Source organism: Lithobates pipiens, unplaced genomic scaffold (genome assembly GCF_037356315.1).
Source record: "Lithobates pipiens isolate NorthernLeopardFrog02 unplaced genomic scaffold, aLitPip1_a1.2 Scaffold_23, whole genome shotgun sequence".
In the NCBI taxonomy this organism is placed as follows: domain Eukaryota; kingdom Metazoa; phylum Chordata; class Amphibia; order Anura; family Ranidae; genus Lithobates; species Lithobates pipiens.
In genome coordinates, this window is record NW_027507785.1 from 293,426,903 (window position 1) to 293,446,510 (window position 19,608).

Sequence of the window (19,608 nt, forward strand, 5' to 3'; positions counted from 1 at the left end):
TTAATGCATTAATGGAAAGGCTTAATGGCCTGGATTCCTGTAGGATGACTATGGGGAGAACATTACATTCTTGGATCTCTTCCTCCCCTTGTTAGCTGCCAGTTTTACCAGTCTAATACTGTAATCATTTGCGAATTTAAATGCCATAATTAGAGGCAGCACATGCTGGGTACATTTGTATCAGCTTCTATGAGTACTTTTAATTATGCATGTTGACATAATGATTAAAAATAGATTTTCGCTCAGGCGGCATTGTTTGGTTTTACAGTTAAATCTGTTACCCGTGTCTGTGTTGTACGAGCTTGCTTTGTGATGTTAATTAAAGCCTAAGAAAAGGACAGAAATTGGGTTATTGAATGGCACTTGTGAGTCTGCTTCATTAACAGGCACACATCTCATTACTGAATGATGCCAAGCAGGGGTGGATATTACCTATGGGAAGCTTGTGCTTGCTGCTCTGAATCTGCACCTGTTTTTGCTGACGCTTAGCTTTTAGGCAGGTTGACTTCATAGCTGAGCCACTTATGGGGTGAACGGAGTCAGGGGGAGGAGCCAGTTCGGGGCTGGATCAGCTATCACCATGAACTGCCGTAAGGCTTCCTGGTGTGCGGCTGAAATTCACCCTTTCAGTATAATTGCATGCAGAGCCTGATCTGCATTAAGACTGTTTAAACAATGAGATTTTATGGGGTTGCAGTTTAACGTGCAAAAAACCTATAGTGCAGTGTGAAAGATATATTAGAGTTGATTTACTAAAGGCAAATAGACTATGCACTCTATAAGGGAATTTTCTCCAGAGCTTATTAACCTTCTATCCACAGCTCACCTTTGCATTTCCTGTGCATAGCTCACCTCATCATCCCCCTCCACATCTTGTCTCTTCCCACTTCTACATCTTAATTCTGCACCCCATGTCCATCATAGCTCAGCTCCGTCCACTGCTTTTACCTTTGTACCCTGGCTCCACAGCTATCAGCTTGGCACCCCAGCTACATCTACAGCTCTTACCTTGGCACCTAACCCCCGCACATACACAACTCTCACCTCTGCACCTAGTACAGCTCCCCCCTTTTTTTTGCACAGCTCTCATCCCTCTGCATCTTGCACCTCCACCCCAATCCACAGCTCTCATCACTCTGCACCTAGCACAGGCATCCCCTCTAGTCCACAGCTCCCCCACTCTGACCCTAGTACAGCCTTCCCCCTCTCATCCACAGCTTTCACCCCTCTGCCCTTAGTACAGCCTCCCCTCCCCCCTCATCCAGGACTCTCACCACTCTGCAACTACCAAAGCCCCCTCCGCCATCCCAGGGCTCTAACCATTCAGCACCTAGCACAGGCTTCCCCCTCTTGTCCACAGCTCTTACCACACTGACCCTAGCACAGTCTTCCTCTTCTCATCTACAGCTCTCACCTCTCTTCACCTAGCAAAGCCCACCCCCCCATCTCAGGGCGCTCACCACTCTGCACCTAGCACAGGCTTCCCCCTCTCGTCCACAGCTCTTACCACACTGACCCTAGAACATAGCACAGCCTCCCCCCTCTCATCCACAGCTCTCACCCCTCTGCACCTAGTACAGCCTCCCCCATCCAGGGCTCTCACCCCTCTACACATAGTACAACCCCCCCCCCCCATCCAGGGCACTCACCACCCTGCACCTAGCACAGGCTTCCCCCTCTTGTCAACAGTTCTCACCACTCTGACCCTAGCACAGCCTCCCCCTCTTATCCACAGCTCTAACCCCTTAGCACTTAGTACAGCCCCCCCCAATCCAGGGCTCTCACCACTCTGCACCTAGCAAATCCTCCCCATCATCCAGGGCTCTCACCACTCTGCACCTAGCACAGGCTTCCCCCTCTCGTCCACAGCTCTTACAACTCTGACCCTAGCACAGCCTTCCCCCTCTTATCCACAGCTCTCACCCCTCTGCACCTAGTACAGCCCCCCTCATCCAGGGCTCTCACCACTCTGCACATAGCACAGGCTTCCCCCTCTTGTCCACACTTCTCACCACTCTGACCCTAGCAGAGCCTTCCCCGTCTCATCCACAGATGCTCTCACCCCTCTGCACCTAGTACAGCCTCCCCCCCATCCATGGCTTTCACCCCTCTGCACCTAGCACAGCCTTCCTCCCCTCATCCATGGTTTTCACCACTCTCTGTACCGAATCCCCTCTATGACTCACTGCTTGTTCTCCTTACAGCAGCCAACACAGCTCTACTGGGCAGCTGTCAGTGCTGTCTTTTTTTTTTTTTCAAACACACTCTCTGCATTGCCTCTCTTAAGCAGCGGCAATGTGCAGTGGACCCTGGCTGGCAAGCAGTGTCAGCACCTCACCTGGAGCATACGTTGATATAAAAGCGGGACAGTGACTCAGGGAAGCTCTACAGACAGATGATGCTGCAGCAAGATGGTTAGGAGCTCTTAACCCCACACAACCTCCAGAACATCCTGGCCGAGGGCACCACTAAAATCTGTGGGGGAATGGGCCAATGTAGAAAACCACTGCGGTGCTTTCCCTTTATATAGTGCTCTGGGAATCCTTTGTCATAAATTAAATGTTTATTTGCGATACAAAGATAGTATAGTATAGTATATGTTTTGTAGAGTAATAAAAGAGATCTAACACATCAGCTAAAAAATGTTTCAACTAAAATGGACCAAAATTGTCATAGTTCCTCTTTCCAGTTAACCCTGTCCTCGAGCCATGACCCTTTGTTTCCTTTGTACAATTGTCTTATTGAAAATATCACTTCCCCTTTTTTTAATTGAATTTTTTCATATCTATTTTCATCTCTCCAGATCAATCGTGCTCCCAGCTTTGGAACAGATCAGAAGATTGACTATGATGTGAAGAAAGGAGTTTTGCTAAATGCGTTAAAACTTTTGAACATAAGGTAACTGGTTTCAACCTTTTGTTTCTGTAAAGAGCATGTCTGGAGAAGAGGCTGCAGGAGATGGCGATACACAGGGAACTATTTCTGTTCTGACTTTCTTGTTACCTACAGAGGCTGATTGGACATCAGCAGCTGTACATGTGTAGAAAACTGGTTTCTGAACCATGAAGAGGCATCTGATATTAAAGCAAGTCTACAGTCATATATATATATATATATATATATATATATATATATATATATATATATATAATTTCTACATTGGCCCATATCTATCTATCTATCTCTCTCTCTCTCTATATATATATATATACACGCACACACACACACACGCTGTATTTATTGGTGTATAACACGCACCTTTTCACCCTGAAAATCGGGTGCAAATAGCGTGTGCGTGGTGCGTGTTATATGCCAATGCTTAAATTTTAGCTGCCTTGGAGGTGACAGGGAGGGGGCGGGACGAGCACCGTCAGATTACATACAGTGTGAATCTCCTGTTTACTTGGTGGCCTCTGTAATAGGAAGTCCCGTCTCCTGGGAAGACATTGACATTGGCCAACTGTTCAGTCTATCATAAGAGATCATCACTGTATGTAATCTGTCAGCGTTTTTCCCACCCCCCTCCCTGTCCCCTCTAGGCTGCAGATGGGCATCGATCAGACTGCACTGATGGCAGTGGTGAGGCTGCTGCATTGATGTCAATGGTGAAGGCTGCTGCATTATTGGCACTTGTGAGGCTGCATTGATGTGGACTGATGAGGCTGCATTAATGGCACTTGTGAGGCTGCGGATGGGCACTGACCCTTATTTTGCTTCAAAGTTCCTTATTTAAAATATAATTTTTTTTTCCTTGAAACTCCCCTCTTAAAATGAATGTGCATGTTATACGCCTATGCGTTTTATACGGAATATATGTATATATATGTATATATAGATCTATAGATATAGATATATCTATAGATAGATAGATAGATAGATGACATTTAGTTTGTAAAAATATTGTGTACCATAAAACAATTGCCATACTGTTTGGAAACATAGAAGGGGTGATAGCAAAAAAAAAAAAGACCAAGTGGTCCATTGAGTCTGCCCAGATTGTATAGATCTGTTTGTCTCAAGCATGTTTGAATCCACTTCTTTTGACTGACTCACTTGTAGGCAGATGGAGTCTATTTTCTCCCCTAAAGCTGGCACTTGTCCACAGTGGCAATGCAGGTGGAGGAAGTCAAAAGAAACCTAGTTCCTCTATTGTTTCCTCTCTCACAAGGAGGCCACTATCCGATTGGATGCTAGCACCCCAAGTGACATTGGCAGCCCTCTTGGGTCAGGCAAAGTCTATTTAAGACCCTGGCTCCCATGCTTGGTGCGCATTTTGTAACTGGCTAGAGAACAGACAGGTCTCCATCTGTCAGGGACAGTGCTTAGCATCAGGGAAAGGTTCTGGAGGAGAAGGGAAAGTGCAGGGACACCTCATCCTTCCTTGAAGCCCCATGTGACTTTGGTGGCCTTCTTGGGTCAGGCAGAGTCTATTTAAGACCTTGGTGCTCATTTTGTGAGTGGCTAGAGTAGTTACAGGTCTCCCGTCTGTCAGGGACAGTGCTTAGGGTCAGGGAAAGGCCTTCCCATTTGCGTGCAGACCGGCCAGGCCACAATCTTGTGATTCTGTCTGCACCTTCTGGCCAACCACTGTACTGCCGCTTTGCTCCTACAAATTCGGAGTGTTCCGAGTTGGGTTGCCTTCCCCGACTGGGTCTGTTTGTATTGCTGGACTTCGGTTACAATATATTCATGTTTTTTCACCTGTATTCCCTATGGTTTCTGCCACCACATCACGATGCACCTTCTCACACACTGCCTCTACTGGAAGTCTATTCCAAGCATCAACTACTCAGTTAGTTAAATGAATACTAAAATAAGATTCGTTTTGAACTGTACTCATTTTAGTTTGAGTTTATGCCCAAATGTTCTTGATCTTAGCTTAATATCGAAATATACTGCCCTCCTAAACCTGATTTACACCCTGTTGTACAATCATGTCGTTCCCCCCCATTTCCCTTCTTTCCTCAGTACTGTACATATTAGGGCTGAAACGATTAATCGATAAAATCTATAATGAAAATCGTCAACAATTTTCATTGTCCATTAGTTGGTCTGCTAACGGCATGCACCTTCCTCCCTGCCAGTCCCGCCTCCACCCGAGTCCCGTATAATCCTCTGTGTACAAGCCGGCGCCGCTGTATTCTCATAGTGGTGCTCCTGTGACCTGGCACATCTGCCTCTCTCTCCTCCTTGCTTACCTCAGCGGGGTAATCTCAGCCCCGCCCGATTTGCTGCCTCGAGGGAAGAGAAACGGAGAGAGAGGAGAGAAGCAGCCGTGAGCGGGCTGCCATAAAAGGTAGTGGCTAACTTTTTTAATACAGTAAGTGAACTTGGCAAAGTGCCCCGTCATTGATGTTCCTGGGGGCAATAGTGCCCCATAATTGGCATCAGTTTGAGGAATACACAGACCTTTCCCTCCCACACTCCAGTCTGGTTTCTTCAGCCGCTTTGGTCTGGTCCCTTGCCTCAGCCCCCCCACCCCCCCCCCCCCTTTTGGGTCTGGTCCCTTGTCCAACCAACCTCCCTTTCTATCGCAACCCCCTCTGGTCTGGTTCCTCTCCCACATTCCTCTTTTTCAAACTCCCTCCCTCCCAACCTACTCCCTCTAACGCCTGGTCTCCGAACTAGGTTACTCCCTCCCACTCTCTAGTGCGGCCCCCTCTCCCATTTAGGGCCAGCCCCCTCACTGCATAGTCAGTAATGAATGAGTAATGTACTTTAGTAGTTATGTTGTGATGCAGTTTGAGTGTTACACTCCGTTTTTTCATATTATTATTTGAAATAAATGAAAAAAGGTTTTTAATGATTTTTTTCAGATTAATCGATTCATCGAAACAATAATCGGCCAACTAATCGATTATGAAAATAATTGTTCATTGCAGCCCTAGTACATATCAGGTTCCTGCAGTCTCTTCTGGTGTGCTTTATCCCTCAGACCTTTCACTATTTTTGTTGCCCGTCCCTGAACCCACTCTATCCTATCAATCTATATATTCAATCTTTTTGTATGTGAGGTCTCAGAACTAGATACGGTTATTTAAATGAACTCTAACTAAAGTTCTAGGAATCAGGACCTCCTTTTTTCTGGCTGATGATCCCTCTAGTCATAATAAAAGATCTATATAGATGATCTCCTTTCCTCCTGTTTGAGATTTATCTAGTGATAACTAGGGATGAGCTTTATGTTTGGTACAAACATGAGTTGGACTTGAACATTGGCTGTTTGGCCGTTCGTCGAAAACCGAACATTATGGGGCGTTTGCACCAAATTCAAGCGCCGAGAAACACACCATACTGCACTGTGGGAGCGCAGTATATTGATGTATGGTGATTGGCCAAAGCATGCACCCATGACCTGCATGCTTTGGCCAATCCTAGCACCCTCAGCTAAGAGAGCCATAATTGGCCAAAGGCAGGGTGACCTTTCCAACAGAACATCCACTGGGTTACTGGGTCTTGAGGATGGACCACTGGCCAGAGCTTGCTCAATATGCAATTGAGCATCTGGCCTGCCCTGCATCCATCATTCTTTCTGAACGCACATACAGTGCTGCTGGAGGCTTTGTAACCGATCACAGAGTGCGTCTGTCCACAGACTCTGTTGATCGGCTCACATTCATAAAAATGAATCAGTCTTGGATCACCAGCTACCAAGCACCTGATGCTGATGTAACCGATTGATTTTTCTATGGATGTGGGATCCCTTGAAGACTGCATATGCTGAGTGACTATCCTATTCCTCCTCAATCTTCATGATGATAGCTTCTAAGAATATTTTTAGTTCAGGGCACCACCACCGCTTCCTAAGTCCCAATTTTTCTGCCCCTGTTTAACAGGGGCATATAATTACAATTCTTGATATAATATTTCACAGCAGGGCCCATTCCAGCGCCCACCAAGAGTAACTGTGAGGGCTTACAGTGTTCTGGCACCACCAACACTTAAGGCCCAATTTTCCACAGAGTGTATAGGGCCTTTGATGACTTTTAGTCCTTTAGAAATGTCATTTGGTGCTGGGACTGTTCTAAACACGGGGAAAATTTGCTACTTTACAGGTATACTATAATCACCCCCCCAGGCACGATATTTAAAGGATTATTTTACTTTTATTGTTTTACTTTAAGCATTATTAAAATCACTGCTCCCAAAAAAAATGTCAGTTTTTAAAACTTTTTTTTGCATTGATCCATGTCCTCTGGGGCAAGACCCGGATCCCCAAACACTTTTTATGACAATAACTTGCATATTAGCCTTAAAAATTAGCACTTTTGATCTTTCAAGTTCGAGTCCCATAGACTTTAACGGTGTTCGGGTGTCCGCACAAATTTTTTGCCTGTTTGCATGTTATGCCGTGAACCGAGCCGGGGGGGGGGGTGTTCAGCTCATCCCTAGTGATAACTAAAATTCTATATATGGAAACCTGGATCTCCTTCTTCCTGCTGGTGATCCCTCTAAACATATCTTAAGATCTATATAGAGGAAACAAGACCTCCTTCCTCCTGCCAGTGATCTCTCTATATAAAGTTCTATGTAAAGGAATAAGGAAGTCCATCCTATTGATGGTGATTTCTCTAGTGATAACTAAAGATCTATTTAGATCTTCCTTCTGTTGCTGATCCCTCTATATAAAGTTCTATATAAAGGAATAAGGAAGTTCATCCTGCTGGTGATCCCTCTAGTGGTAAATAAAGATTTATAACAGGTAATCAGGATCTCATTCCTCCTGATGGTGATTTCCTAGCCATAACTGAAGATCAATATAGGGGAATCAGGACTTCCTTAAAGTGGTTGTAAACCCTTTACAACAACTTTATGCTACAGGTAAGCCTATAATAAGGCTTACCTGTGGCTACCCTGGATATCTCCTAAACCTACACGGTTTAGGAGATATCCCCTGTCCCCTGCATGTGCCAATATCATCAGCACATGCGCACTGGGGCAAACTGAAGCAATGGCACATATGTGTCGTTGCTTCAGTCTGTGTGCCGTTACCAGCGGGAGTGACATCATTGTGGCACTGGCCAATCACAACGCCGGAGCCGCGATACCTGGAAGTAACCCCCGGGAGAGATGTCGCCGGTCGGAGGAGGAGACGAGGATGGCTGTGGGGGCTTCGATTTAAGGTAAGTAATACATAATGAGCTAGTATGCTATGCATACTAGCTCATTATGCCTTTGTCTTGCAGGAGATTTTTTTTTTTTTCATCAGGGTTTACAACCACTGCTGGTTCCCTTAATGTAAATTTCTATATAGGGAAATCAGGACCTCCTTCCTCCTGCTGGTGATCCCACTAGTGATAACTAAAGATCTTTATAGAGGAATCAGGACCTCCTTCCTCCTGCTGGTGATCCCTCTAATGATAACTAATGCCGTGTACACATGATCGGACTTTCCGGCAGACTAGGTTCGGCAGAGTTTCTGACGGACTTTCCGAATGAATGGACTTGGACACACACAATCACACCAAAGTCCGACAGATTCGAGCGTGACGGCATATGACCGGACTAGAATAAGGAAGTTCATAGCCAGTAGCCAATAGCTGCCCTAGCATCGGTTTTCGTCCGTCGGACTAGCATACAGACGAACCGATTTTTTGACCGCACTCGAGTCCGTCGGAAAGATTTGAAACATGTCCTAAATCAAAAGTCCGTCTGATTTTTCGACAGCAAAGGTCAGATGAAGCCCATACACGGTCAAATTGTCTGACGGATTTATTCCGTCGAACCTTTGCTGTTGAAAAGTCCGGCCGTGTGTATACATAAAGATCAATATAGAGGAATCAGGACCTCCTTCCTCCTACTTGTGATCATATTATTGATTACTGAAGATCTACAGTATATAGGGAAATCAGGACCTCCTTCCTCCTGCTGGTAATCCCTCTAGTGATAACTGAAAGTACATATAGAGGATTTAGGAACTCTTTCCCCCTGCTGGTAATTCCTCTACTGATAACTTAAAGCGGGAGTCCGCCGGGAGTCCGCATTTTTTTTTTTTTAAAAGCCAGCAGCTACAAATACTGCAGCTGCTGACTTTTAAAATAGTGACACTTACCTGTCCAGCGCGCCCGCGATGTCGGCACCCGAAGCCGATCTCTCGATCGTCTCTCGGGTGCTGCCGCCGCCATCTTGGGTATGGGAATCAGGAAGTGGAGCCTTTCGGCTTCATTTCCCGGTTCCCTACTGCGCATGCGCGAGTCGCGCTGCGCAATAAGGATGGACCCGCTGCCTCTGGGATCTGTGTGTTTCCCAGCAGGCAGCGGGGGACTTTCGGAAAGGGGCGTAACTTACGCCCCTTTCCGCAGAGAGCTATCCCGGAAGTGGGTGCAGATACCTGTACTGTACAGGTACCTGCACCCCCCTCCCCCCTGAAAGGTGCCAATTGTGGCGCCGGAGGGGGGGGGAGGGTTCCGATGAGCGGAAGGTCCACTTTAGGGTGGACCTCCGCTTTAAGTTCTCTATAGGGGAATCGGGACTTCCTATCTCCTGATGGTGATCCTATCATTGATCACTAAAGATCTATATAGGGGAATCAGGATCTCCTTCATCCTGCTAGTGATCCCTCTAGTGATGCCGCTTAGAATTCTCTTCATTGCCTGGTCACACCACTTGTTAGTTCTATGCTGTTCTGTTCATAGGACGTGCCAGCCGTTGGCTCCCAACATCACAGGAGTAAGCACCATCCTTGTTCAGAGCCCATACATGCGCAATGTGCTCTTTCCCCTGTCAAAGCCACTGAGCCCAGAGGTTGCAGTAGGGGAGAGAACACTCTGCGCATGCATGGCACTCTGAACTAGGATGGTGCTCGATCCTTGATTCTGGGGTTGAGCTTGCAACATCTGGTTTGTCATACGTAAAGAACAGGATAAAACTCTAAATGAATAATTGGAGTTTTTCTGGTGATGTGTAAGCACTGCATTAGGATTTGGACAGCAGCATTGTCAGTCTGGGGGGACGGGAGTGTTGGAAGTACTAGCAAATTTAAATACACTAACAAAGCCAAACTCCAGGTAATATTTAATAATTATTTACAGCAAACAGTTTTTTTCCTTTTGGGATTTTACATAAATAAATAAAAGCTGATCATTGTAAACACCCTTGCCAGTGATCCGCCTCATCCCTGTAACTGCAAGAGAGCTTTCCTGTTGAAAGACAACAGACTTACTGGCTGGATCACCAGAAAATAGAGGAAAGAAAGCCTAAAGAAACAAAAACAAATGCAGCCATAACATCTAAGAATTGGTAAGCTGCATTAAAATATATGTTTGCTTTTGGGTTTATTACTTCTTTAAGAATTTATCTAAAAAACTGTATCAGCATCAGTATGTGTGTTGTTTTTTTTTTTTTGAGTTGCAGAGTTAAGTTTACACTTTAAATATAGAAAAGATACAGCAATAAAGGAATGAATTAATACACAGAGACATTTGAAACTGCGATTTTCGTCATTTGTATCAGCAGCCATTTTCCCCGCAGCCATCCTTTCATGAAATCCGTCTAGATAATTGGCACATGGGGTAGTAATGGTTCATTAGCCTTTTGTTGTATTGTATTATTTAGTATTCCGATTTGCTTGTTGCACAAAGAGAAGCATCATCTGTTGGTTGTTCTGCAGGTAATTTGTAAACCTGTTACAGAAACATGCTAATTGTTTTATCCTTGAAAGTAAACACACATGGGATTTTTTCTCAGCAGGCACTTTTTGGTAATAAAGTTAGATGAGCAAGCGTTTTAATATTTCATTACTGAGCTTCAATTTGTCCTTTTTCTTTTTTTAATTTTTTTTTCTGCAGAGCGAGCGATAAAAAGAAAAATTTGGCCAAACAGAAGGCAGAGGCTCAAAAAAGACTCTATGGTCAGGGATCCATGAAACGGCTGTCGCCAGGGTCGTCTGACTGGGAAAAACAGCGCCACACGCTGGAGAGGAGGAAAGAGGAACTGGTAAGTGTTTTTTAACCTAAGAACACCAGTACTGAACTCCAGGTGGACCGCTAAATACACACGTGAAATACATTTAAGGTCTTGTTCACACAGCGTGATAAAGCCCGTAAAACATGAACAAGCCACTTGTTACAGTGTCTGCAACTGCCAGGTGCGGTATTTGATAAGCCCATTGCAGTTTGTAAGGATGCACGGCCGCACAGACATGGCCGCTATTCAGGGCCATCTTTAATATTGATTGAACCATGGGCAAAAACTTTCTTGCCCCCCCCCCCCCCCCCATGCAATTTCACTCACCACCTGCTCTGAGACATACAATATCTAGCAGCTAGAGTTAAAATTTATTTACTGTATCAAATCAGGCAGGAATTATGATTAGTTGCCAGCAGTTACAGCATATCATTACTGCTTACTGACTGGTTGCTAGAGGTTACAGACTAGATTACGGCTCACTGATTAGTTGCTAGAGATTATAGCACATCATCTCCTCACTGCTGCCTTTATTTACATATCAATGCTGCTGGCCGCAACTATTTACTTAGTAATGCCGCCGCTATTTACATATGAATGCCGGTTATTTACATGTAAACACAAGGTCTGCAGGTGAGTCATCTGTACACAACAATAGGGCAGAGCTGAACATTAGTACCAGCACTTCACACTGAGGTATCGGGACACAGCAGAGGACCAAAACTTCAAGGGACAAGGGAATTTAAACTAGGATAGTTGGCAAATATGAAGCAGCTGCTTTGTGCCCCACAACAATGACATGGCCTAGGGCAGCTGCCCCTTTTGCCCTGCCTTAAAGACGGCCCTGCCACTATTACTCATGTGACAGGCATGTGGGTGAGAGGCCAGGTCCCTCTCACCCACGTGCACACCTGATTGTTTTTTTTTTGGCTGATAGAAAAAAAATGAACATATTCCTCCATCAACACAAGTGAGATGGGTAGAGGAACACAATAATAATATAGCATAGAGCTGCACGATTATGTGAAAAATAAGAATCACAATTTTTTTTCTAATGCCCTGTACACATGGTCAGACTTTCCAACGGAAAATGTGTGATCGGATCATGTTGTCGGAAATTACGAACGTGTGTGGGCTCCATCTGACTTTTTCCGTCAGAATTTCCGACACACAAAGTTTGACATCTGGATCTAAAATTTTCTGACAACAAAATCCGATCATATTAATTCTGATCGTGTGTAGACAATTCCGACGCACAAAGTGCCACGCATGCTCAGAATAAATTACGAGACGAAAGCTATTGGCCCGTCGTACGTGTTGTACGTCACCTCGTTCTGAACGATCCGATTTTCCGACAACTTTGTGCGGCCGTGTGTATGCAAGACAAGTTTGGCCCAAAATCCGTCTGAAAAAATCAGACGGATTTTGACGTCGGAATGTCCGACCGTGTGTACAGGGCATTAGAATAAAGAGATTCGCTCTCGATTCATCATCTTTATACATTATACAAAAAAATTAGGCTAACTTTACTGTTTAGTTTAATTCATTAAAGTGTATTTTTTTCCAAAAAAAATTGCATTTGAAAGACCGCTGTGTGACATAAAATATTGCAACAACCACCATTTTATTCTCTAGGGTCTCTGCTAAAAAAAAAAAAAAAAAAAAAAAAATATATATATATATATATGTATATATATGTATATATGTATATGTTTGGGGATTCTAATGCCGCGTACACACGTAGCCGTCTATCCGACGGACTTAGTCTGGCGGACTTCCCGCCAGACTGTCCGTCGGACTTTCCGAACGAGCTACTTGCCCACACACGGCACTTTTTCAGCGGATTAATACGGCGTACTAAGTCCGCCGTACTATCCGCCCTACTTTTGAAATGAACGGACTCACCCACACATGCGGAGGAAAGTCCGCTCATTTCGAGTGCGTCTCCAGGTAGGCAGGGCCGCGAAGGAGATGCCGCTGGCCCCGCCACCTGGTATGAACTTAAAGGGGAACCCCAATGCCGAAAAAAAACGGCGTGGGGGTCCCCCCCAAGTCCACAACAGACCCTTGTCTGAGCACGCTACCCGGCCGGCCAGGAAAGGAGGGGCGAGCGAGCGCCCCCCCTCCTGAGCCGTACCAGGCCGCGTGCCCTCAACATGGGGATGCTGGGACTGTGACATCATAATAGGCGGGGACATCATCCAGTGATGTCCCTATATAAGTCGCCGCGTGCCCTGTCAGAGCCATTGTGAGCGGAGGACTCGACGAGGCAACATCTGAAGAAGAAGAAATAAAGAACAGAACAGAAGGCGGCGGCGGCAGCGGCGACAGAAGAACCGAAGAGGGGGACAAGACCCCCGAAGTCGGAAGAAGAGGGCGGCGGCGAGGAAGAAAGCCGGACTCCTCCGCTAGTAAAAGAGCTACAGGAAGATAGCGGAGGAGTCCAGCGAGAAGACCCCCGAAAACGGAAGACCCCCGGAGCTGGGCAATAAACTATTTTATCTTGTGTGTTGTGTTTTTTTTGTACTTTATTTTACAGGTGAATGGGTAGGGGTACATTGTACCCCATACTCATTCACATAGGGTGGGGGGCCGGTATCCGGGGGCCCCCTTATTAAAGGGGGCTCCCGGATTCCGATAAGCCCCTCGCCCGCAGACCCCGACAACCAATGGCCAGGTTTGTCGGGAAGAGGCCCTTGTCCTCATCAACATGGGGACAAGGTGCTTTGGGTTGTGGTGGGCCGCGCGGCCCCCCTTCCCCAAGGCACCCCCCCATGTTGAGGGCACGCGGCCTGGTACGGCTCAGGAGGGGGGCGCTCGCTCGCCCCTCCTTTCCTGGCCGGCCGGGTAGCGTGCTCAGACAAGGGTTTGTTGTGAACTTGGGGGGGACCCCCACGCCGATTTTTTTCAGCGTTGGGGTTCCCCTTTAAGTCCATACCAGGTGGCGGGGCCAGCGACGTCTCCTTCGCGGACCCCGCCTACCTGGAGACCCGCTCGAAATGAGCGGACTTTTCTCCGGGCGGGAAAAGTCCGCTCATTTCAAAAGTACGGCGGACTGGCACACACACGGCCGGATTGTCCGCCGAAATGCGAGTCCGGCGGGAAGATTGGAGTGCAAAACTACTTTCTAAGTCCGCCGTATTTTCGGGTCAAAAAAGTATGCCGGAGGCTACACACGGGGGGATTGTCTGGCGAACTTGAGTTTGCCGGACTTTTCCACCCGCTTGTTTGATCGTGTGTATGCGGCATAAGTGATTTTCTAGAAAAAAAAAAATTAATTTAACTTGAAATCAACAAGTGTCAGAAAATGATTTAGTCTTTAAAGTGGCTGTATAGTCCTTTTTTGGGACTTTTACCTACAGGAAAGCCAGAGCCGCGATACCCGGAAGAAACACAGAGGGAACATGTCAGCTCCCTCGGCGTGGTTCGGACCAAATGTCGGGGCTTCATTCTAAGGTAAGTATTTCATAATGAGCTAGTATGCGGTGCATACTAGCTCATTATGCCTTTTCCTTTGCAGGTAGGAAAAAAACAAAACACATCAGCGGGTATACAACCGCTTTAAGTGGTTAAACTTCCCTCATTTACAGACCGAAGTTCAAACAAAATGTTACGATGTTTATAGTTGGCTCAGCAGATGAGCAATGTTGGGAAACTTGGCAGACTGCCTGTTTTTTTGACAGCTTGAGCAGAGAACTCTGCATAGAATCAGGAAAATGCTTTATTAAGATTGCTAGGGGGGAAGAATCGTGATCTCATTTCGTAGCGATTAATCGTGCAGCTCTAATTTAGCATGTACAATTGCGACTCAAGTCATATTATAATTGAATATTATTAAAAAATACCTTTCCTTTTCAATCTGCAGTGCTATGATTTTCTGAAAATTCAATATGGCTACATGGAGGTGTTCTGTACACAGAATGTATACAGAACGCCCCCCAGAAACATAATTTCCTGCTTGTGTTATTGGCTCACTGACTTTCCATGTTTTCTTTTATGTTTTCTAGAAAGAACGACTTGCTCAGGTCCGTAAACAGATATCCAAAGAAGAGTATGAAAACAGTCACCTGGGGAACTACAGGTATCAGCATCATTTTATAATACACTCTTCTCTGTTTTTTTTTTTACCTATTTACACCTCTCAGTTCGATCTCCAGGATTTATTCTGTGTTGTACCTGTCGTGTGAAATACGCTCCTTAGTCCATTTGGGCTATCCAACCACACTTAAGCTGTCCCAGAAAATCCATCTGTTCAGGAAAGCTTATCGCTTTCTCTAATCCCCCTATCGTCCAAAGCACTCCGTGTGTGGTCAGAAACCAGCTGCTTCAGAATCACAAAATCTTAAGCCACCTATGCTACGCCTGACATTTGTGATAACACGACCAATCTGAACATCACTTCCCCTGGTAAGCCAGCGTACAGGTTCGTGTGGAAGCCATCATAGGTATGTGTTAGCATCCGAAGTCCTTATTACTCACAGAGCTTTTTAAGAATATCTGAGAAACTCGGTGACCAATAAAAATGTTTCCGTAATTAATTTCTCCATATGTGTGTCAAGGCCAGATGTAAAATCACTAGTAATATGCTTCCCCGGGTCATGCAGTTTTATATGACGCAGACCCATTATTTATGGTTAAGCATGTTCTACCTGTCTTTGGTTAACCCCACCTGGACTTTTGACTTGATTGCTACAACATCAGAGATCTAAAACTCTCCATATTTGTGTTCTGGGGCTCTCGTACACCTAGATTTGAATTGGAATACTACCAACCAGTGTCTGGTTAGGGTCATCCAATGCCCAGTGCCAAATTAACCCCTCCCCCCCCACCACTCCACATTCCTCGGTGTGGTAGCCCACAAATGCCTCCTTCAGCTGGGTTCCATGACACTAGCACTACAGCACCACTTCTGCCTGGCTGACAGTTTCAAGATGCAACAAAAAATAAAAAAGGTTGGGTCGGGCGACTGTCAGCCCCAGAGTGCCGGTACCCAGTGCGGACCACCCCCTTAGTTTTCCACTGATGCAGACAATGACCCTCACTACAGAAGGCATCACTACTCCTCTGCTTGGGCTCCTTCTGTCAGGTAGCTCACCCCCCCCCCAGGCAGCAGAGCGGGTCAGTAAAGGATGGACAGGTTGAGAGCGGGTTCTCAGCTCTGTTGGGTGTACTCTATGGGCTGCCTATGGGCTGCCTCCTCACTGCGCCCCCCCCCCCCCCCACAGAAAGACACTGCGCCTAAAAGCAGTACCCCTCCTGCCCCCTCCTAGTCCCAGCCTGTCTAACAAGAATCCTATCAACCTTTACGTGACCAACATACTGTGAAAGGTCTATTCCCTCTCTGTAAAAAAAAGCGATCAGTTGCACAAAGCCCTTGTACACACGGTCGGAGAATCTGTCGGAATGAGTCTTATCGGACCGCGTCATCAGATAATCCGACTGTGTGTGGTATGCATCGGACTGATTCCATCCGAATCTCCGTCCGATCCAAATTTCCAACATGTTGGAAATATTTCCCAACCAACTGGGCCGGACGGACATACTCCGATCATGTGTAGAGCATTTTGATCGGACCAAGTGCCACGCATGCTCAGATCAAATTCCTACATCAAAGCTATTGGCTACTAGCCTGAATGTAGTCCCATCGTAACGAAATTACGTTATCACGTTCTGAAAGATCGGATTTTTCGCCAACTTGGCCCGACCGTGTGTATGCAACATTTTCGGACACAATCCGTAGGACTAAATCCGACGGGCAAAATCCGACGGATTTGGTTGGCAAAATCTCTGACCGTGTGTACGTGGGCAAAGACCTAGCGAGAAAGATGATATCTGTATGCAATAAATTGTACTTCTGATATTCGAAAGAATTTGAGCCAACCTAAACGAACTAAACCAGCCCAGAATATGCAGTCAGAATATGCGCTGATCGAGCATGGAAAACCCGACAAGACAGTTGTACAGAAATCATTTGGTAGATTAACTTCTATATAACTTCCCTGCCCATACATGAATTGAAAAGACAGTCCCTGCTGAACTGGCTGAATTTTGATCCATGTGGTTTTACCCATGACAACCCCTCCCCAAACTCCTGGTTTCCAGTGCTCAAAGCAGCCAGTATGTATGTACTGTATATCTATTCTGTTGTATCCAATTCGTGCCAATTCTATGGGCCATGATATGGGAACCATATCTGCTATACTTGAAAGGTTTCCTTGCATCCAATTCGCATAGCAGGAGAATGTGACCAGCTCTCTATGGAGCCGCTTCACATATCTCCGGGAAGGCTGCGGCGCGCACTACACAAAGGGTGTCTTTGGCTCAGTTTCAGGGCCAAATTCAGGCAAATCTTCGTCCCTGATATGGAGAACAGGGAAAACAGCGTTCCTGTGCGATCCACATACGGTTTAGGTGTGAACCGAGCCTTAGTCTGTCCAATTGTGTGTTCTTAATTGACTGGATTTTCATAGTATTTTGAGTTTCAAAGAGCACCAATGAACAAAAATGGTCACTAATAACTAGTAATCTGAGATATCAAGTGAAATGTTTTTCCAATTTATTGTAAAACCAGTGTTTGAAAATAGTCAGTTTCAACCAATATACACTATATTGTCAAAAGTATTGAGACACCTGCCTTTACACGCTTATGAACTTTAATGGCGTCTTAGTCTGTAGGGTTCAATATTGAGTTGGCCCACCCTTTGCAGCTATAACAGCTTCAACGCTTCTGGGAAGGCTGTCCACAAGGTTTAGGAGTGTGTCTATGGGATTGTTTGACCATTCTTCCAGAAGTGCATTTGTGAGGTCAGGCACTGATGTTGGACAAGAAAGCCTGGCTCCCAGTCTCCACACTAATAGGTGTTCTATCAGGTTAAAGCGGGAGTCCACGGGAGTTCCGCTGTTTTTTTTTTTTTTTTTAAAAGCCAGCAGCTACAAATACTGCAGCTGCTGACTTTTAAAATAAGGACACTTACCCGCCCAGCGCGCCCGCGATGTCGGCACCCGAAGCTCATCTCTCGATCGTCTCTCGGGTGCTGCCGCCGCCATCTTGGGTGTGGTAATCAGGAAGTGGAGCCTTTCGGCTTCATTTCCCGGTTCCCTACTGCGCATGCGCGAGTCGCGCTGCGCAATAAGGATGGACCCGCTGCCTCTGGGATCTGTGTGTTTCCCAGCAGGCAGCGGGGGACTTTCGGAAAGGGGCATAATCTACGCCCCTTTCCGCAGAGAGCTATCCCGGAAGTGGGTGCAGATACCTGTACTGTACGGGTACCTGCACCCCCCTCCCCCCTGAAAGGTGCCAATTGTGGCGCCGGAGGGGGGGAGAATTCCAATGAGCGGAAGGTCCACTTTAGGGTGGACCTCCGCTTTAAGGTCAGGACTTTGTGCCTGCTAGTCAAGTTCCTCCACCCTAAACTCGCTCATCCATGTCTTTATGGACCTTGCTTTGTGCACTGGTGCGCAGTCATGTTGGAACATGAAGGGGCCATCCCCAAACTGTTCCCACAAAGTTGGGAGCATAGAATTGTCCAAAATGTCTTGGTATGCTGACACCTAAAGCATTCCCTTCACTGGAACTAAGGGGCCAAGCCCAACTCCTGAAAAACAACCCCACACCATAACCCCCCTTCACCAAATGATTTGGATCAGTGCACAAAGTAAGGTCCATAAACACATGGATGAGCGAGTTTGGGGTGGAGGAGCTAGACTGGCCTGAACAGAGTCCTGACCTCAACCCGATAGAACACCTTTGGGATGAATTTGAGCGGAGACTGCGAGCCAGGCTTTCTCGTGCAACATAAGTGCCTGACCTCACAAATGTGCTTCTGGAAGAATGGTCAAATATTCCCATAGACACACTCCTAAACCTTGTGTACAGCCTTCCTAGAAAAGTTGAAGCTGTTATAGCCACAAAGGGTGGGCCAACTCAATATTGAACCCTACAGACTAAGACTGGGATGCCATTAAAGTCCATGTGCGTGTAAAGGCAGGCGTCCCAATACTTTTTAACAATATAGGGTATTAATATGAACAGTCACCGTGCAATAAAATGACAGGCTAAATGATTTCAGCTTCTAAAATAATGACTGCTAACTTTAAAACTGAGCTTCAGGCAAAAAGCTAAAAATACAGATAAAATATGAATATGGGAGCTGTTTTACTTGCCAAGGATTTATATTTCTCTCTATTTACTCCTGAGATTTACACATCCAGGTGGATGACACCTCTTTCAGTTAAGGAATACAGCGGTGTCATTTCTTTGCCCCCAACCAGTTCACTGGACAGTGATCAAGCAGCAGATGGCTGATAAGGTCATTCCTTTGCTCATTCTTCTCTTTTCTTCTAGCAGTATGCCCCTTGTCAATACATTTGCATGCAGGAGACCTGATTGGGTTCCAGCCTCTCTCAGTCTGAGTGCTGCTGTACAGGGACTGGAAGAGGCAGATACCAAGTCAGAAGTTTGTACTTACTCTGCTTCAGGGCCATCTTTAATATTGATTGAAATTTTCTTGGGGGCCCCCCTCCATGCAATTTCACTCTCCACCTGCTCTGAGACATACATTAAATAGCAGCTAGACTTAAAATCAGTTTACTGTATCAGATCAGGCAGACATTGCGATTAGTTGCCAGCGCTTACAGCATATCATTACTGCTTAATGACTGGTTGCTAGAGGTTACAGTACACATTACTGCTCACTGATTGGT

At 46.0% G+C, this 19,608-nt stretch overlaps 1 protein-coding gene across 2 annotated transcripts in view; it reads left to right on the forward strand.

Annotated features, from left to right (window-relative positions):
• Positions 1-19,608, forward strand: part of TTLL7 (tubulin tyrosine ligase like 7) — a 329,157-nt gene that overhangs the window by 121,150 nt on the left and 188,399 nt on the right. For both annotated transcript variants that reach the window (XM_077450362.1, XM_077450361.1), the window contains exons 10-12: positions 2,804-2,898; positions 10,788-10,935; positions 14,913-14,986. In XM_077450362.1, coding sequence (XP_077306488.1) covers positions 2,804-2,898; positions 10,788-10,935; positions 14,913-14,986 — 317 coding nt within the window. The remainder of the gene's footprint in view (positions 1-2,803; positions 2,899-10,787; positions 10,936-14,912; positions 14,987-19,608) is intronic.